The sequence below is a fragment of the Periplaneta americana genome, chromosome 17, assembly GCF_040183065.1.
Source record: "Periplaneta americana isolate PAMFEO1 chromosome 17, P.americana_PAMFEO1_priV1, whole genome shotgun sequence".
Taxonomy (NCBI): domain Eukaryota; kingdom Metazoa; phylum Arthropoda; class Insecta; order Blattodea; family Blattidae; genus Periplaneta; species Periplaneta americana.
In genome coordinates, this window is record NC_091133.1 from 17,284,285 (window position 1) to 17,306,584 (window position 22,300).

A 22,300-nucleotide genomic window follows, 5' to 3' on the forward strand; every position below is an offset into this window, starting at 1 on the left:
CTGGGCTTATTACCTGGTTGAGTTTTTTTCAACCGTAAGGCGAATGTCAGGTAATCTATGGCGAATCCTCGGCTTCATCTCGCCAAATATCATTTCACTGTCACCAATCTCATCAATGCTAAATAACCTAGTAGTTGACACAGCATTAAATAACCAAGTAAAAAAAAAAAAGTAAAAGAAAATATCCTGGGTAAGTTACAAAAGCTGGTGGCAAAGAATGTAAAGTGTCTGTAATGTTCAAGAAGGGAAAGTACTACAAATAGCAGAAAAAGTGGACATATTGGTGTATTCATCACGTGACATTACACAGGAGATATCACCACACATATTGTTGTAAACAACCATGGATATTTTATATCTGATAGTGTACTATGTTAGTGTAATCAGGTGTTGTTTTAGATAAGAACTATAGGCACAGTGTCTTTCACAAGAAGTGATGCATTATAGTACATTTAAAACAATTAGTAATCAACATGACAGAAATGTTCATGTGTCACATTCGTGTGTCACAACATATTTGCAATATTTTATTTGTTAATGGCACTGTTGAAATAGAATAACTCTTCTCGGGTTCTCAGCCAGGTGAGTTGGAGATTAGCTTCCAAGCTTTCGGCGGCTAGCTAATCTCCAACTCACCTGGCTGAGAACCCGAGAAGAGTTATTCTATATCAAAGCCGGGAAAGCCTCAAGTCATACAATGGCACTGTTATTTTTTTTTTTAAGTTTGTGATTTAGCAGTTACATGTACCTACTACACAAGTGTCTTAGTAGCTTGAAAAACAACTGAATGCTTTTTACATCATTTGGCACAATAATATGAACATTTTCCATTTTGGTAATAAATTAAGTGGCAAGAAAATGTTCGTGTGTCACACCATATAATATTTCATATTTTTTCCATTATTAATTATTCCTTTTCATTAAGAATTTGTGTTTATATTTAGGAATGCTTATGTCTTTTTCATGAACTACTAAGTATTTAATTAAATATCCTGCAAAGATCATAGTTAGTTACTTCGAAAATGTTAGTGTGTCACAATTTATTGGAGGTCTTATATTCATATCTTATATGATAATAGAATGCAATTCTATAGGAGTAAATTGGTTACTTAGGCTTAAAGAAATTTAATTTTTATTTATAGCTTTGAAGGATATTAGTTTAGGGTCATTCCACGATAAGAGTTTCGTTAGTCACAGGACATTCAGAATGTTATATATCTAAAACTAGTAAATATATTCATGTCCTGTTTTTTAAGTTTTATACAGCTCAAAATCTGCTACTAATTTCATATTACTTCAATGCAGTGTTAGTCACAGGACCAAGAAATGTTGACATATTATGAAGATCATTTTCAATCCTCTAATTCACAGCAGACATAAGGAGGATGGGATTGCAGTCTTAATGTGCAAGAGTAGTGTCATTACTTACTTACTGGCTTTTAAGGAACCCGGAGGTTCATTGCCACCCTCACATAAGCCCGCTATCGGTCCCTATCCTGAGCAAAATTAATCCATTCTCTATCATCATATCCCACCTCCCTCAAATCCATTTTAATATTATCTTCCCATCTACGTCTCGGCCTCCCTAAAGGTCTTTTTTCCTCCGGCCTCCCAACTAACACTCTGTATGCATTTCTGGATTCGCCCATACGTGCTACATGCCCTGCCCATCTCAAACGTCTGGATTTAATGTTCCTAATTATGTCAGGTGAAGAATACAAAGAGTACTGTCATTGCAAAACAAAATGAGACATCATTCATTAATTTATTACTCTTTGTTATAATATTAGGGGAGGAAATCTGGAATGAAGTCACGTTAGTCACAGAACATGGGCCATGTTAGTTACAGGGCATATTTGTCCACCAATGTAAATGAAGCTCCAAATGATATATATACGTTTATTTACTGAATGAAAATGACAACCTGGGGCTAATTATTTAATTTGTCACATCCAATTAAAAATTCAGATTTATAATGACCACAGTTATCTCGGATGGGGATAGGTACAGATCTCGTATTTTATCTCTGTCTCTGTGCAACATCACATTTGCGATGAGGAGGTGAGGTGATGGGGGGAAAGTTGTAATGCTTTTCATTACGCTGATGCCCACGTTATAGGAGAAGCCATTTGAAATTTAACGGACACTGACTGGCAGAGATATAACCTGAGATCTGCACTTTCTTAATAACCGTGTCTATATCAATCACAATTCTGTCCTCAAACTCTGGAAGACAACATTTTTTTTTTTTTTTTTTTTTTTTTTTTTTTTTTTTTTTTTTTTGGGTGTGTCATTCTGTAGCAAATAACTTCAAGTTTTCCCTCTTGTGTCACATTTTTATGATTTGGCCGAGGTACAATTTCATGCGCCATGGTACTAAAATAAAACTCCCTATTGCGTAAGTTCCTCCACATTCGGATTCACTTACAAGGTGGTGTTCTTCTGCTTCCAAGTTACCTATCATCATTAACCACACTTTCCTGAAATGAAAAACAAAACTACAAATAATTAGTCAATTGCACTTACTAGGCCTACTACTAGACTACCCAACTAGTTAAGAACTGAGCTGCAAATTATGTTGGTTTCACTTCAAACTTAGCCATAAACTTGCCTGGATATCCTCAATTTTATGATCTTGAAGTTCATATTGTAACTTTTATTCCAACACAACAATGTAACTTTTATTCGAAGCAACAATAATCACTTTCTATAATTGAATGTAAACACTCCCGTCAACAATGGGATTTCCACTCCACATAGCAACACAGTATTCGTTATTGCACTCCACGGACGACAATGACAATTTACTTGGATTATTGAGAACAACAATGTACTGCTAATCTTAACTAATGTTCACAAAGCACTATTTACAAATCAGAACTGTCAGTTCTCCGTTCACAGTTGCTTGCCTTGGCTAGTTCTTCTAGCTCAGTCACTCGAGTTCACAGTATCTCGAACCCCAGACCTTCAGAGACAGTCCACTGAACTTCGAACTCAGGTCCCCCAACTGCAGTCCACTGCACTCAAACTCAGGACTTCCGGCTCCCACAGTTACGGACACAACTCAAGTCGAACTCCGGTCTCGAAGCTGGCTTCACTGCTACACAAGACTGGCTGGCTTGCTGTCTAACGACTACAACAACAATTGCTCAAGTTCACTCGCGTGTCGTATTTATAACTAAACCATAGTTTCCGGAAAGTACGATCTCGCGAACAATCGACAGATGCCTAGAAGATGACGCCTATCCAGACTTCTCTGGATTTCTCCCCTCAGTCACCAGCTGCTTACTTCCCCCTCTCTCCAGCGGCCCAGCATGCCGCCATTTCTCCTTTCCTCTCCACGCCGTGCGCCGCTCCCCAGTGCTCCGTGGAGTCCGTGTCGACTCCCGCGCGACTCTTGCGGGACACGTGTTCGAGTCTCGATGTGGATGTCACAATATTGTGTCTTTTCAATGAATACTGAATTATGTGCAAATTCAAGAACAGGAGACTGCCCATGTCTGATGTAATGGAGTTTCCATGTACCTCTAATCATTCTTATTTCCATACTTTCCCATTGCCTTTCAAATGCTTCCTTTTCCTTTTATATGGTTTCTCCAGATACATTCAGTCATTCATTCATTCATTCATTCATTCATAAGTTTTCTGCCCAAGGGCAGATCTTTTACTGCAAATCCAGCATTCTCCAATCCTTCCTATTTACTGCCTTCTTAGTTTCTGCACATGATTCATATATTTTAATGTATCCAGATACAGATATACTTTGGTAGAATATGACGGTCTTTCTTTCTGGAATTGGTAAACTCTTATAAAACCCGATGAAAGAGTAATGGAACGCAGAGAAACTCTCTCCGGTGCCGGGATTTGAACCCGGGTTTTCAGCTCTACGTGCTGATGCTTTATACACTAAGCCACACCGGATACCCACCCCGGCGTCGGACAGAATCGTCTGTTTAAGTTCCAACTCTTGGGTTCCCTCTAGTGGCCGCCCTCTGCACTACATCATAGATGTCTATGAACGTAGGACTGAAGTCCACACATGTGCTGAGGTGCACTCGTTATGAGTGACTAGTTGGCTGGGATCTGACGGAATAAGCGCCGTCTTAAATCACGAAGTGATTTACGCATATCATATATATTATTTAATGTACCGAAGTACATATGATATTTCCATGCAGATATTCTGAGTCATCATACGATGAAAGAGTAATGATAAGTATAACCATGAAAAAAGTGGTGAACCGAAAGGAAACAGCTGTTATAGTTCACATATCTTGAAACTACATGAAATAAACTTTCAAGTGACACATAACAAGAAACTATAAGATGAATTTTTTTTTTCACTACAGAGTGATCACTTAATGACCCTTTAAAATTAACTTAAAGCCTTTAAAAGATATTCATCACTTGGAATGACCCTAAATATTTGGAAATGGTCTTCATGAATTTCTCTAAATTCCTATCATGTTCTTCTTGAGAGCTATGACAGGTAATTATGTCATCCAAGTAAACTTCTACACCCTCAAGACTTCATGTTACTATCCCAGCAATAGTCCTTTGCAAGGCTGGAACTCCATTCTTTACTCCAAACACAATACGAGTGAACTGAAAGAGCTTCTCACATGCTTAAAATACTGAGTAGGGCTTATCTTCTTGCTTGATTGGGATCTGATATGCACTGCGCAGATTTAACCAAAGTGTATACCTTATATGATGCAACTGTATTTACAATATCATCTATTTGGGCCATAGGAAATGCATCTAACTCTGTGTATTGATTTATTGTTTGTGAATAATCAATTACCATCCTACGTCGATGGTTTTTTTGAGGACACTAGACTACACGGCATTTCGGAAGGCGGTCAGCTGCTATATGTGCTGTAGCATTTCTGGTATGTGACGTCACAAGCTTGTACAGTAGAACCAATCGGAATCAGTTTATAACAAGTACTTTCCGAGTTCCTTTGTTCGCGTGTGAGTGTTTCAATACATTGAATAAGTGAAACTAACATTTACTTTGTGTGTGTGCATGTGTGCGTGTGTGTATGTGTGCGTGTTTTTTTTTTTCTTGTCTCGGTCTCAACTTTCATTAATAATAAAATAAATGTTTTTAATCGGACAGAGCCCTTAAGCTTGTTCATCATTTTAATCCCTTACGACCTCCATTTTATGGAATATTTTTAAGGACATTAGATACACATTTTTAATCGGAGTAGAGAAGTATTTTTAAAAATCTAGTCGAGTAATATAGCCTGTGTCATGATTCATAGTATTCTCATAAGTGTGCTTAGCATATATATTTTTAAATTGGTTATTTTATGATGCTTTATCAACTGCTATGGTTATCTAACGTCTGAATGAAATGAAGGTGATAATGCTAGCAAAATGAGTCCAGGGTTCAATGCCGGAAGTTACCCAGCATTTGCTCTTAATGGATTGAGAGAAAACCCCGGAAAAACCCTCAATCAAGTAACTTGTCCCAATACCAGGATTTGAACCCGGGCCCGCTCGTTCATGGTCAGATATGCTAACCATTACTCCACAGCGGTGGACTTGCTTATTATTTCCAGTGTGTAACATGATTACTGTATGTAATGTAATACCGCAGTCTATCATGATCTTTTATTCCTTCCTCCTCTCTATACAATAATCATAGCTTTAGTTGTCACTCAGAATGCCAGATATATTAATAAAATTGTAAAATCTATTGTATAATTATGTAGAGAATTTTTTTATTGTTATTCCATCTTCAATTTTGGCTGCATTTTGAAGATAAAATGGATAGTGTGTTAAGTGTGTTGTGTATGATAGTCTGAGCACCAATTTTTATTTCAGGTTGCCTTTATCGAAAACAAACACAAAATAAAAAAGTACTTGAAGGAAAAAGCAGACAGGAAGAAAGAAGCCTTTGAAGAGGTGTGTATCACTTTTTTTACATCAGAGTATGTAAGGATATTAAATTTGCCAATAAAAAAATCATAACCTGTATAAAACAGTTGGAATACCCATTATGGAACTAATTTCACTTTAAAATGGTATGTACATTGCCATCATTACGATTTTTTCCTCCAGCTGTGCTCTATCATTAGATTGCAATAGATACTTCTCTTTCCTCTTCATCACTGTTTACATTTAAATATAGAACTTCTTCAGAATATGAGATTTAATTTAGAATGCTTCATGTTACTATTTGTTTGAATTATTAAAACTAATTTATGTGCGTCTTTAAGGGTGTTTCAGGAGGAATAGTTTATATTTTGGTATGTTGTATTGATAAATGTGAGTAAAAAAGTTCAAATGAACATGTGTCCATTTGTCAATGGGTACGGAAATACACTTATTTGAATCTAGTGCATATAAGGTTGTTATGAAGGGTACTACAGAATGATTATATTCACTGATAAAATACAAATAATTGATAGATCATTATTAAAGAAAGATAAATATATTATTGTTTGTATTTATTGACAGACAAATAATTGACAGATCATAGTAAGAGATATTAAAGAAACATAAATACCCCTACATTGTAGTTTATATTTATTGACAGACAAAACACAAATAATTAACAGTTCATAGTAATTGTTGGAAAATTCCACTCCCAACATCAGTGCACTTTGCGACTCTAGTGGTAATAATAAGTGTTATTCATGTGGGATTGTCTTTACTTTCTTTTATGAGGGCAGCACTATTGGTTTGATGAAGATTGTTACATTGTAGTAGAAAGAAGGAAACAGGCAAAATTGAAATTCTTACAGAATCCAGTTGAGATGAATAGAGATAATTATTTCAATAAAAAATGGGAAGCAAATCGTACACTTAGGAATAAAAAGAGACATAACTTGAAGGAAAAACTGAATGAGGTAGAAACAAATAGTGAAAATAAAAACATAAGAGATTTATATAAGGGTATAAAGGAATTTAAGAATGGATATCAGGCAAGGGTAAACGTGATCAAGGATGAGAATGGTGACTTTCTTGCAGACTCTCATTCAATTCTGAACAGATGGAAAAACTATTTTGGGCAACTACTAAATGTACATAGGCCAAACAGAAATGATTGGGATGAAATTGAAATACAAACTGCTGAGCTATTTATACCCAAACCCACACTTTCAGAAGTCGAAATTGCGATAGAAAATCTGAAAAATTATAAGTCTCCAGATATCGATCAAATTCCAGCAGAGTTAATACAAGAGGGTGGAAGCGCATTATCTAACGAAATGTATAAGCTTGTACTTGGTATTTGGGAAAAAGAAATTGTACCAGAACAATGGAAGAAGTTCATAATCGTACCTGTCTTTAAGAAGGAGGACAAGACTAACTGTAGTAACTTTCGAGGAATATCACTGTTGTTGATGTCGTACAAAATTTTCTCCAATATTCTTTTGAGAAGATTAACTCCATATGTAGATGAAATTATTGGGGATCACCAATGTGGTTTTAGGCATAATAGATCAACTATTGATCAGATATTTTTTATTCGACAGATAATGGAGAAAAAATGGGAGTATAAGGGTACAGTGCATCAGTTATTCATAGATTTCAAAAAAGGCATATGACTCGGTTAAGAGAGAAGTTTTATGTGATATTCTTATTGAATTTGGTATTTCCAAGAAGCTAGTTCGATTAATTAAAATGTGTCTCAGTGAAATGTACAGCAGAGTCCGTGTAGGTCAGTTTCTATCAGATGCATTTCCAATTCACTGTGGGCTAAAGCAAGGAGATGCACTATCACCTTTACTTTTTAACTTTGCACTAGAGTATGCCATTAAAAAAGTCCAGGATAACAGAGAGGGTTTAGAATTGAACTGGTTACATAAACTGCTTCCTTATGCGGATGACGTGAATATGTTAGGAGAAAATTTACAAACTATTAGAGAAAACACGGACATTTTACTTGAAGCAAGTAAAGAGATAGATTTGGAAGTAAATTCCAAAAAGACAAAGTATATGTTTATGTCTCGTGACGAGAATATTGTACGAAATGGAAATATAAAAATTGGAAATTAATGCTTTGAAGAGGCAGAAAAATTCAAATACCTGGGAGCAACAATAACAAATATAAATGATACTCGGGAGGAAATTAAACACAGAATAAATATGGGAAATGCCTGTTATTATTCGGTTGAGAAGCTTTTATCATCCAGTCTTTTGTCAAAAAATCTGAAAGTCAGAATGTATAAAACAGTTATATTACCAGTTGTTCTTTATGGTTGTGAAACTTGGACTCTCACTTTGAGAATAAGATGCTTAGGAAAATATTTGAGGCTAAGAGGGATGAAGTTACAGGAGAATGGGGAAAGTTACACAACACAGAACTGCACGCATTGTATTCTTCACCTGATATAATTAGGAACATTAAATCCAGACATTTGAGATGGGCAGGGCATGTAGCACATATGGGCAAATCCAGAAATGCATATAGAGTGTTAGTTGGGAGGCCAGAGGGAAAAAGATCTTAGGGAGGCCGAGACGTAGATGGGAAGATAATATTAAAATGGATTTGAGGGAGGTGGGATATGATGATAGAGACTGGATTAATCTTGCTCAGGATAGGGACCAATGGCGGGCTTATGTGAGGGCGGCAATGAACCTCCGGGTTCCTTAAAAGCCAGTAAGTAAGCACTATTAATAATGTGTGAAATAATATTTATTATCTCTCTAATTTTTTCTTTGTGTGCTTCACTTTTCATCCATTCCTGCAAATCAAAATCTAAAGAGTAAGATCGGGAGACCTTGGTGGCCAATGAATGGGACTACTCGGCCAATCTAGTATTTAGGGGAAACACAATTTAGGTAAAGTCACCTGATGGCTGTAATGTTTAGGAGCTTCAGTGTGCCGAAATATCCATGTAGTGATTCGATATAAGGATAATCCAACCATGAGTTCATGTGGATTGTAAGAGACAATCAAATGAACACAGTGCTTGTAGGCAAAGCTGGGCTACATTGCCTTGGGGAACATAAATACAGAGACTTTGTCCTTCAAGTTGAGAGTGAGAGCTAACAACCCCTCTCCTGAAAATAATAAAATGTTACAGAAACCACAAGATGTAAGAGCCAGACATTTCACCACTGTGGAATAATGGTTAGCATGTCTGACGTTGAAATGAGTAGGCTCGGGTTCAAATTGTGGTTGGGACAAGTTACTGGTAGAGGTTTTTTCCAAGTGAAGCAGGATTTCTGGGCAACTTTGGATGTTGAACCGTGGACTCATTTTGCCTTCATTAATTTCAGTTTCGTCTAGTGTCTTTCAATAATTTCAGCAGGATGTAGTACCGTGACTTGCATACAAATGGCTTTGATCTAATGAAACCACAGGAATCCCAGGGGGAACGAGATATTTTGTAGTGAACTCTGTTGGAACTGGATAATGTGTAGCTGAATTGATAAATGACACCAAATAGTGAATCACGATATCTACAGAAACTTGGTCTTCAGGTCAATACAGGATGCAGCAGGATGTAGTACTGTGACTTGCATACAGATAGCATTGATCTGAGGAGGTTGCAGAGCTCTTAGGGGACTGGAGGGGCATTAAAGGGCTTCATCTTGAGTCTGTTGAAACTGAGTGTTGTGTAGCTGAATCAATAGATGACACCAAACAGTGAATCACGATACTTACAGGAATGCTGCCCTATGGACTTAAAAACAACCATCCCTCTCAAAGGAAGTAATTGCGATAAACTCCAGGCTGGGACACAAGTCTTTGGGCCCTCTTCCATAATAAAAAGAGATGGATGGATACTATCATGATGACGACCATTGCAATAAAAATAAGGTCACAATTTAGCTTCTGGAATGTAAGGAATTTATGAACTGTGGGAAGAATACAATGTGACCTGCAAAAGACAATAAAAGGAGAACTTACAGAAGTAGGGAAATCATGAAATAAAGCAAAGGTCATTGCTAAGAATAGAGTTTGAGATTTGTTGTGGTTCTATGTCCCACTTAAGAACTCAAGGGGGATAAAGTAGAATATAATAATTATAATTGTGCTGAAAGAGTATACAACTTCTTGTAGTCAAAGGAATCTCCTCTGATAATAGTGGAAGTTCGTTTTACAGAAATTGCAGTCTACATAAATAGGCTCTGTATGATTCGGCAACATAACAGGCCCAGTCAAGTGATTGTCGATCATATTGTACCACATGTGTACAGAGAACTGATGTTGGAAATTTGTTTCTATGGTGGCATGTGGATTTTTGTCAGATCACCGATGCGACATATGAATGTTGATACAATAATCGGTGAGGTAACTTCATCAGTGAATAGTGTTAATGGAATTATTCAGTGATTAGTATTTACCCATCTACAAGATTCCAATCGATTGTCTTCATCTCCTGGTTGAGGATGTTGCATCACTGTATGTGAAATGGATATAATCCTTGCTCACATATTGTTTACAATATTCTTCTGCCCGAAATTGCGTCAGGTTGTAACTGCTTCTTGGTTACATCTGCTTCAGAGACTGTGTACAGGTTACTTTATTTAGAGAATGTGCGTGTATTGGAACTGTACTCAAATTGTATCACACACATTTTCAGATTCAAACAGCCGTTTCTCTGCATTCATTATTGAAAATACTTATGTTTATATGAACTTTTTTTACTTACAATTAATGATAGTCTACAAATATCCCTCCTCAAACACATATTGTGTGCACATGCGTGTTGTGTCTGTTTTATTTTTCCATAGAAATATATTAACTTATTTATTATATCATACTAGCTGTAATGAATCTCCAGAACTTGTTTAAATAATGGTTACAATTTTATTCAGTATCTTTTGAGTTGCAAATTAGTTACTGTGATCCAAATTTACTAAGATTCCACATTAATTTGTAGGCCAAAGCTAAAGGAGAACTTCTCGAATGTGGTTGTTGTTTTGATAATGAAGTGATGCTAGAAGATATGGCTGCTTGCAATGAAGGTCACCTCTTCTGCAAAGAATGCATTAGGAAGTAAGTATATGAATGGAATATGCAGTGGTAACTTTATTATTTGGATTGTTTCCATTGATCTTGTTTATTATTCATGACAACTTGTCCCAGTTTTCAATATTTCGAACATTCTTCAACAAATAATGGAAAATGAATGTAGCTTATTTTATTAACTCTAATAAAATGATCCTTGTTTTCACCAGTTGAAGTTGGGTTCAAACTTTAAAGACAATAATGGATGTACTGTAATCAATTGCAGTGATATCAAAGAGCAAGTCGTTCTTTTCTGATATGCTGAGAAAGATAAATATTATTCATTTCTTGAAAACTAAATATGGTACTGTTTGCGCAACTTATCTGGGCAGCTAAAAGAGCGGGGAAGCGGGGTGTAGCGAGATTGCTTGTAGCGGTAGCGTGGCAGGAGAGGGAAGGAGAGGGGCAGCAAGAGAGCACTAGGGAACCCAAGTGCCTAGATAAGTTGCGCGGACAATATATTAGTAAATCCTTTGAAGCCAATGAAAATAAATGAACGTACAGAGTTCAGGAAGAATACACATTCATTACATTGATGATGAATTTAAACAGGAACACAACACAGTACAAATCGCAGCTCACATTTTATTGTGGGACACAGGCTCTTGATATACCAGGCAGAGTGTATAAAGACAGCTATTAGAACAACTACCAAACTTTTAAGAATACCTACTGCAAATAACCTCACTATAGATGTAGTGGGAGTAATACGTGAAGTCGAAAGTTGGATTTATTGCATAGTATGTCTCATAATATAAATAAATAAAGCACATTTAATTTTATTTGTCTTAGTTTGTCCTCATAGTAAGTAACCTGCATTCACAAAATAATTCGTTGGTGCATTCTGTCATCAATTTGTAGATCTGATTATGTTAATGTTATCCTCATTGTCATTGTTTTATAAAAATTTTACACATCCCATTCATGTACAAAATTGTATAGTGCACCACAGCATTTCACATCCACACATGGCCAGTCAAGTATACAGTATAACATATGTTGGGAAAATTCCAGAAATATTCCACATAATATCTAGCTTTGCAGATTAACCTGCAATTAAAGCCCTCATTTCTTCATAGATATATATCTGGGTAAGGTTTAAGAAATTTGTCGATAGCTTGCAAGCTTCACTGCCGAGAAAAGTGAAATGTATACTGTTGTCACGCCAGGAGAAGGCGGCTGAAGTGCTTAGACGGGGCGGAGGGGAAACAGTTGCGCATGCGCACCGCGCTGTTCACTGCAATATTCCTGTTTCACAAACATCTACTGCACGTGTCTATGAATCTTTGCGACTTGTGAAAATAATAGTGGGGTTTTTACTGTAGTGTTTTATTAGTTTCAACAAGACAATTGTTTTCAGTATACCACAAATCTTGTATTGCTTTAGTTATCCTTTGCTTTTCGTGTTAATAGTGTTGATAATAATACGGTTAATAGAATTTATGTTATTGTATACTGTTATTTAGGTTTATAGCAGTTTTTTGTTTATTGTAAATATGTCGACAAAGAGGAAACAAGGATTGACAATCTATAGCGAAGAAAGGAATATTATTGGAAGTGCAAAATAATTCTGTGATGAAGAAAAAGAACAACAGTACCTTTACATTCCTCTTACGAAACTTACAGCAAAGGTAGAAAAGTACTCTAATCTATCCACAAGAACAATACAGTGTATAAGGAATGAAATAAAAGACTGCACAGAAGAAAGTGCGTTGTCGACACGAGAAAAAAAATGTAAACGTCCAGACTACCGAAACGCAAATGTAGATGACTTTGACGGGAGATTGACAAAAAAAATATAATTGAGAATTTTTATTTGAAAAAGAAAGAGGGCCACCGGCGTAGCTCAGGAGGTAGCGCGTTTGCCTGCTGATCTGCAGTTGTGCTCGGGAGTGAGTTCGATTCCCGTTTGCGCTGACTACCTGGTTGGTTTTTTTTCGAGGTTTTCCCAAGCGGAAGGCAAATGTCAGGTAATCTATGGCGAATCCTTGGTTTCATTTCGCCAAATACCATCTCGCCATCATCAATTCAATCGACACTGAAGAAGCTAGTACATAGTTATTACAGTGTCGTTAAATAACCAACTAAAAAAAAAGTAGTAACAAGCTTTTACCCCTGCTACAAGAGAGAATTGATTTGAAATGAAAGACAACATTAAGACGAATACTGAAGAAAAAGGATTTCAGGTGGAAGAAGTGTGCAGCAAAAAAAAATTGAGGAAAACACTGTAAATTGGAATACGTGAAGATATCTAAAGCAAATAAGAAAGCTTAGGAAGTGGAAAAACCGATTTTGTATCTGGACGAAATGCGGATAGATAGGCCTACCAATTTAACGTTTCCCAAGTTCTGGCACGATAAAAATGTTACGGGAGTTTTGACTACCGTAAATGTGTCCAAAACTCTCATTGTTGTTCATCAGGATGGGGGCGGTGGGGCTAATGGCTTTGTTGAGAGATTCGAATTAATATACACGGCTGGAAAATAAACAGACTATTATCATGGACAGATCATACTCCAGAAATTTTGAAAAATGTGATAATGATAGTCATAGCGACAGCATCGAAGATGCGGAATCTTTTATGTCTGACTCCGTTCCCGTGTAGCCAAGTAAGTGGACGAAGTTTTCAGGTCAGAGTGTAGCGTGAAGTTCCCCCGTCCCACCTATCTACTCCCCGCTCCAACTCGTAGCGCGAAGACAGTAGTTACAGTTGACTCAATTTTTCTATACAACCTTCAGTGCTGAGCTCAGTGAGCAAGCCTCTGTTGTCCCATATGAATGAGTTGCATTAATGCTCTCAGTTTATATTTTCGCACTCTCCATTCTTATGTGAAACATACCAATGAACCACAATACAGTCTGAATGGATGCAACAACATACTGTTGGAAGGTAACAATTGTACAATTTCTAAATCAAAAGTAAAGATAATGCATAGCCAGAACCGACCAAGATTCATAACAAAAGTTCAGGAAGTGCAAGAATGAATTTTGGGAGCAACAGTAGTTTCGATAGACTTAATTTCACGAGTATTAAATGAACAAAAGAACTACATTGAAGAAGGATCATCATTTGACACATCAGGAAAGAAATATGTTCCAAACATAATATTGGAAATAAACTATTCTGATAAATGTGCTATTCGGAAGGATCATCATTTGATACATCAGGAAAGAAATATGTTCCAAACATAATGGTGGAAATAAATTATTCTGATAAATGTGCTATTCGACATGAAAAATAAACCCATGGAGGGCAAGGCCAACCAGCCAACTGCTGGTTTCACTTTCACATGCCTCAGCAGACATGAATGATAATTTAACCAGTATAGAAGTATTATGTGGTGAATACTATTATTCCCCTCCCCTCCCCCTCATTGCCGTAGCTTGTTTATGAAACCAGATTTCACTACTCACTGCAGTTTCCTAAATTTGTACATACTATTCAAAATTTTTACATATGGAAGAGAATAGTGTAAACAATCAAAAGACTACAACTAAAGTTGAAAGACACAATTAAGTTCCAAGATAAAATAAGTAGGCTTAGAACAATTGTAAAAGATCTTGATTTTAAGTAGAAGAAAACTAAAGCTAAAGGAGGCATACTAATCGAAAAGTATGGTGGGATATACATTCTCAACTTGCTCTATCTCACCTGTGTTAGAAGGTTTAAGACTGAGAGATAACTAATATATAAGGAGGAGACATGTTTATATAGCAGACATACTTGTCCAATGAATTGGAATAACAATAGCAATTCATGGGCTATCAGCCGAGTTAAAGTTGTGGAATACTCCAAGCTTTTGGCTACTGGCTCTGTAGCCATCTTCAGGGAACTGATGATACCGGTGCCTAAATGTCTCTCATATATATATATATATATATATATATATATATGGTTCAGTCAGATTGCGGGATTGGCTAGCTATATGTATATGAGAGACATTCAGACATTGGTATCATCAGTTTCCTGAAGATAGCTACAGAGTCAGTAGCCGAAAGCTTGGAGTATTCCACAACTTAAACTTGGCTGATAGCCCATGAATCCATCATTATGAATCAACGCTGAGAAAGCCTGAAGTCATACAATAGCAATGTTGGATTGTTAACACCTATATCAAAAGGAGAATGCCTCAATATTGTTCATGCCAGAGAAAGAAATGGTTTCATTCCAAACATCCTGTTTATCTACAGATCAAAATGATAATATTAGAGATGTGTGTGATAAAATAAATTCCAAATGTTATATAAAATGGCTTATAGTAAAGTTAGTACCATACCAAACTTACCAACTCCTCCCAGTCATCGATAATATCTCTATTTCAACATTCAAATAGATAAACTGCCTACACCTAATTTCCTGATAAAAGATACGAAAGCCTGGCTTTAAATAATAACATCCCTATCAGCAGCAAAGCCACAAAAACAAAAAAGCAAATAAGCCAGCAAGGAAAACATATTTAGTAAAGCATATATTATACTATCAGATCATGGTCATACTGCTCTCCGTCTTTTACCATACCATCCAGATCTCAAGCCAATGGAAGTAATGTGAGCTAATGTTATGACTCGCATAGGAAGTAGGAACATCAGCTTCAAAGTAAGTGCCTACAGAGATTCGAAGAAATTGTCGAGAAAATGGGAAATATATAGTGGCATGTTTCTCAAATCGAACAACATTAATAAGAAAAAGATGGCATTGTGGAAAACACCATAGAAAGAATTCTCATACAAGATAATGTCATCAAAAACAATGGTAGCATTAGCAGTGAAGAATTTAGTGACAGCACTGAAATCATGGAATATGAGGGAATTTCCAGGATGGAAGTGTTAGAAGATGAATGAGTGATTAAAGATTTATTTAGTATATATTAGACATGATTTGTTCATAATGATATACTGTATATGGGATAGTTCTGTAGTAGTGATATATGCATTGTTTTTGGAGGTGACTGTCCACAGCTATTCGAGCCTAATATTGACTCTTATAACCCACCTATGGTCCATGTAGTCCATCACTAAGAGGGCAGTCGACCTTACACTAGTGAGTAACTTGTTCTTAAGTTCAGATTAACAAAATCCATCTGTTAAAACTGCTTACATCAATTATTTTATGTCAGTACCACACTGCTTCAAGTTTGAGTAGCATATAAAACTCTTGTTTTTCAATCATATACAGTACAATAGAAGTTGTTCGAAAGAAATAACTTGGCTGATTTTTGAAAAAACATAAAAAAAAATAGTATGGTGAAAACTACGGATAATTTGTCAGGGTACATAATTATTACATATTAATAAAAATTCGTTTCTTCATCAGATTATAGTTAATTTTATTGAACATTCATTCAAAGGAAGTTACATCATTTAGGCCTACCGTACAGTTCCAGAAAATGGACCACCTGAATTTTTTAAGTTCCACATTCAACACACTGCACATGCTCAGTGCTCCAAAGCAGGGGTACTACACGAGATTGCTTTGGCAGTTATTGATATTCATTTTACTTCAATTGTTGTCATAACCTAAAGACATTTGGAAAGATGTGATGAAAATAATTGATCTATTCTTAATAGCAGATGAATATTTATAGTCCACACCTGTGGAGTAACAGCTAGCGCGTCTGGCCGCAAAACCAGGTGGCCTGGGTTCGATTCCCGGTTGGGGTAAGTTACCTGGTTGAGGTTTTTTCCCGGGTTTTCCATCAACCCAATATGAGCAAATGCTGGGTAACTTCTGGTGCTGGACCCTGGACTCATTCCACTGGCATTATCACCTTCATCACATTCAGACACTAAATAACCTAAGATGTTGATAAAGCTTCGTAGAATAACCTACTAAAAAAATATTTATAAATTATGCAGTAAAATGAAAAGATGGTAAACGAAATTAACCTGCATAATTAATAAAAAAAACTCTTTGTTCAACAGTATCTGAAACCTGAACTTTGTAGTCTGCTAGCACAGAGCTATCAGAATGCTTGTGATAAATTGTCATAATCGGGGTTGTCGTATTGTATCGTGCTTGTTTACATAGTGACTCTTAGGCATTAATTTGATCTTATTTTCAGATTAATTTTGTGCTGTTGCATTCGTTGTGAAATGCCTTTCTGTAATACTATTCAAGTAATACTGAGTTGAAAACCATTTTTAAATCTACAATTCATGTTGATTTTCAGATAAGCCAATATACATATATTAGAGATGGGATAAACTATTCTTTCTAAGAAACAGTTTCGACTGTAACTGTTTCATGAACGAAGTTGTTCCAAAGAAACAGTTTCATAAGAATATGTTTGCAACATCAGTGCCAAATGTTCCAAGTGTTCCAACTGTTTCAACCTCTCATCTGCTTCGGGAACATGTTTCAAAGCCTTTGAATCGTCTTAAAACAACGAAAGTCATTTTTCGTAGGTTTCTGTTAAGGGTTAGGTTAGGTTACGTTAGTTTTGAGCAACTACTAAATATACATAGGCCAAATAGAAATGATCAGGACGAAATTCAAATACAAACTGCTGAGCCATTCATACCGGAACCCACACTTTCTGAAGTCGAAATTGCGATAGAAAATCTGAAAAAGTACAAGTCTCCATATATTGATCAAATTCCAGCAGAATTAATACAAGAGAGTGGAAGGGCATTATCTAGCGAAATTTATAAACTTGTACTTGCAATTTGAGAAAAGGAAATTGTACGAGAACAATGGAAGGAGTCCATAATCGTACCTAGTTTTAAGAAGGGGGACAAGACTAACTGTAGTAACTTTCAAGGAATATCACTTTTGTTGACATCGTACAAAATTTTGTCGAATATCCTTTTGAGAAGATTAATTCCATATGTAGATGAAATTATTGGGGATCATCAATGTGGTTTTAGGTGTAATAGATCGACTATTGATCAGATTTTTTGTATTCGACAGATATTGGAGAAAAAGTGGAAGTATAAGGGTACAGTACATAAGTTATTCATAGATTTCAAAAAGGCGTATGACTCGGTTAAAAGAGAAGTTTTATATAATATTCTTATTGAATGTGATATTCCCAAGAAACTAGTTCGATTAATTAAAATGTGTCTTAGTGAAACTTACAGCAGAGTCCGTATAGGCCAGTTTCTATCTGATGCTTTTCCAATTCACTGCGGGCTAAAGCAAGGAGATGCACTATCACCTTTACTTTTTAACTTCGCTCTAGAATATACCATTAGGAAAGTTCAGGATAATAGACAGGGTTTGGAGTTGAATGGGTTACATCAGCTTCTTGTCTATGCGGATAACGTGAATATGCTAGGAGAAAATCCACAAACGATTAGGGAAAACACGGAAATTCTAGTTGAAGCAAGTAAAGAGATAGGGTTGGAAGTAAATCCCGAAAAGACTAAGTGTATGATTACGTCTCATGACCAGAATATTGTACGAAATGGAACTATAAAAATTGGAGATTTATCCTTCGAAGAGCTGGAAAAATTCAAATATCTTGGAGCAACAGTAATAAATATAAATGACACTCGGGAATAAATTAAACACAGAATAAATATGGGAAATGCCTGTTATTATTCGGTTGAGAAGCTTTTGTCATCTAGTCTTCTGTCAAAAAATCTGAAAGTTAGAATTTATAAAACAGTTATATTACCGGTTGTTCTATATGGTTGTGAAACTTGGACTCTCACTTTGAGAGAGGAACAGAGATTAAGGGTGTTTGAGAATAAGGTTCTTAGGAAAGTATTTGTGGCTAAGAGGGATGCAGTTACAGGAGAATGGAGAAAGTTACACAACGGAGATCTTCACTCATTGTATTCTTCACCTGACATAATTAGGAACATAAAATCCAGATGGGCAGGACATGTAGCACGTATGGGCGAATTCAGAAATGCATATAGAGTATTAGTTGGGAGGCTGGAGGGAAAAAGACCTTTGGGGAGGCCGAAACGTCGTAAATGGGAAGATAATATTAAAATGGATTTGAGGGAGGTGGGATATGATGGTAGAGACTGGATTAATCTTGCTCAGGATAGGGACCAATGGCGGGCTTATGTGAGGGCAGCAATGAACCTCTGGGTTCCTTAAAAGCCAGTAAGTAAGTAAGTAAGTATGCTGTTAATGGTACAGTAAATAACTACAATTCAAAATCGATTTTAGTAAAAATAATGCATATAACCTTAGGAGAGTTTAATAACGATGACATTAGCTGGTGATATTTTTCGTGGTATATTAATAATTAATACTATATTAGGGCACCATGAACATATTCTCCATAAATTGCCAGTTAATAATTAATTAACAGATTTATTAGGGAATTTGATTCGTACAATTAAATTGCGCGATCCTACATAGGCTAATGTTGCACGAAGGTCTTGTGGAACATGGATAATATTATATCTACATTCGATTGTAGGTCAATGACAGCGCTACACATGGCCTTTGCAGACAGCAAAGAAGAGGATAACTGTTTAGAAATTAAACTATCTCTTGGAACCATGTGGAACATTTTAGTGATCACTGAAGCAGTGTAACGCCCTTTGGAACAGTTGGAACAGGTGATATCATGAAACTGTTTCGATACGAAACAGTTTCAATTGTGAAACAGTTTAAAAAAAAACTGTTCCAGCTTTTTTTTACCCATCTCTAACATATATACATGTATCAAGTTTACAAAATATCAATCTTTATAACTTACCATTATTATGCACAATAATGTTAATATTTTATATTTGATATTGTTATGTATTGCCTGATGATGCCCAAGGAGAGCAAAAACGTTTGCATCTATAAATAAATTTAGAACAAATGTTATAAAATATAACTTTTTTTTTTATATTTATTGAATGGTAAGTCATAAAGATTGATATTTTGTAAACTTGATATAAGTAAGAAACGGATCTATGAACCAACAATCCTGTTCTATAAAGATAAATATAGCCTGTCCCACATTGATGTAATAGGTCTGATGGTGGGAGCACGAGGTACCATACCCTCCTTCTTTGCCAACAAATGTAAAAACGTAGGGCTAACACACAGCATTGTGAAGGAAATAGCCATTAGTGCCCTCAAAGGATCGGTTCAGATATTGAGAAATCATTTGTATGGGAGCGATAATGGAAATTTCAAGTTATCTTAACCGATGGCTGTTGATTGGTTTAGATATCAATGCCAATAAATCCGTACTATTATTTTTCTTGCGGTATATGGCATTCATATCATTCTAACCTATCTGATGATATTTTTTTTCCATTTCTTAACTGTAAATGAGCACAAACACTACTTAAGTGTAAATTTTTCTGACATTTTGTATATTTGATTCCCTCATCATTTCAAATGCATATCATTTTACCTTTTAGGTAATACTCTTTGTCAAATCTGGCAACCTTTTCATAAAGGAAGCTAACTTTCTTCTTCATTTTCAAATCGTTGTGATGTGAATTATGCTCTGTAGAGAACTTCAAGAGTCAGGCAATTTTTTGTTTCTGGGACTGAACATCCAAATAAGAAGATCCCTTTGGTGTTGTATTATTTAAGATTTTTACATTGTTTACAATGGTGCAAAATTATTTATGTACATTACATACAAAAGCCGTTTTTATGGTCCCAGAAAAGTGAAATATATTACTTCATATTTTATTAAATATACTAACCATACCTGTGCGCTTCGCTGCACTTGTTAGAAATAAATATAAAATGATTACATAATTAAAATAGGACATTTAGTCCAGGGAACATCCATGTTTGATAGAAGGATAAATCATTTAATATGTTACTTAAATGAAATTGTATTTAAATAATTAAAATACAATCATTTTGGTCCAGAGAGCACTCATTTGGTGCAAGGATAATTCCTTTAATATGTTTCTTAATTGTTATTATATGCAAATAATTAAAATGGATCATTTGGTTCAGGGTACATCCATTTTTGATGCAAGGATAATTCATTTAACATTTTTCTAAATTAATCTTGAAATTATCCTTTGATAAATCACTTCAAATTAATGTCCATATAGAGTGGAGTGTGTACGAAGATAATTTTTTATGTTGACCACTGTGCATATTTTTTTTTTTTTTTTTTTTTTTTTTTTTTGGCTTTGTTAAGTTTATTTATACGTCCTTTAATATCTATGATCATGTCGCATCTTTAGAATGTGTGGGTATATCAGTAGGCCATTTTTACTCTTGTTGAGTTCCAGTTTCTATTGTGTGTTTCAGACGGCTTGTGTTCATGTAACTGATTATAGATTTTGATTAATGTTTATCGTATTGGTAATTGAGGCGGTGATGACTCATGGCATGTAAATTTCCAATCTGGCATTTGTCTTTATGGCTAAGGGAAACCATGAAAAACCTCAGTCAGATTGGTCAGCCACAGAGTTTGAACCCGTGACCTCCCGAATGCGAATCTCAAACTCTACCGTCTGAGCAAACTCGCTCAATTGTGCGTCATTGTTTATGAAAATAAAAAAATGAAAATGAATGTGGTACATAAATATTATTTTAAGAAACACAGGAAACGAATATGGATAAATTATGAGGCAAGAATGCCATTTCGTGACACTTTGTAAAATAACTTGGCTTCATTCGCTCAGTGCTAAAATACTAATTTTTACTCCATATGTGCTCTATTTTTGGACTAGTAAAAATACTCATCTTTACGACAAAACTCTTAAAACTACTATTATGTTCTGTAGACAAAAAGAAACTGAAGTGTATAATATTAGAGTATTTTATATGGACCAAATAAAGTTTAAATAATCAAGTAATGCAATATTGCGACAGAATATCAAATTTTCTGTGTGTAAGTATCTATTTTAATCTTACCTCAGTCCTCGATTCACTCAAAAGTTACCGTAATGGCATATAGCATTACGTCCATCTAGAGAATCTACATTTTCAAATAGTGAAGGAATTATCCAAATCGATTAAGTAGCGTCTGAGATTATTTCATACAAACACACAAACATTCTCTGTATATTGATATTGGTAAACATTTATACATTTATATATTCCCATCATAAAATACAATTATATCCGTATAAAAATAGTGTTAAATGAATAATATTCTTTGTTGTGCAAGGCTGCCTTAAATAGATGGATTAATTTGTTTTCATTTCATTATAGTATTTTAATCTGACTGAGGTGATGCTGATAAAAATCGTACATCTCGTAAAATATCAAAGTTTGCATAGAATAAAACTTATCGGAAACCATTTTTAAAGAAACTTTTGTTATGTAACATTTTTCATGAAAATCAATAATAATCGAGATATTTCGATGTATTTAATTCAGGTCCCCTTATAACCCCCCTTTTAAATAAAGTATTTTGAATGCCATATAGCCTAAAGTCTAAG

At 35.4% G+C, this 22,300-nt stretch overlaps 1 protein-coding gene across 1 annotated transcript in view; it reads left to right on the forward strand.

Moving 5' to 3' along the window:
• The window catches only part of LOC138692634 (uncharacterized), a 94,448-nt gene that overhangs the window by 45,362 nt on the left and 26,786 nt on the right, over window positions 1–22,300 (forward strand). Inside the window, exons 3-4 of the mRNA XM_069815702.1 lie at window positions 5,836–5,916; window positions 10,851–10,966. Of these exons, the coding sequence (XP_069671803.1) occupies window positions 5,836–5,916; window positions 10,851–10,966 (197 nt within the window). The remainder of the gene's footprint in view (window positions 1–5,835; window positions 5,917–10,850; window positions 10,967–22,300) is intronic.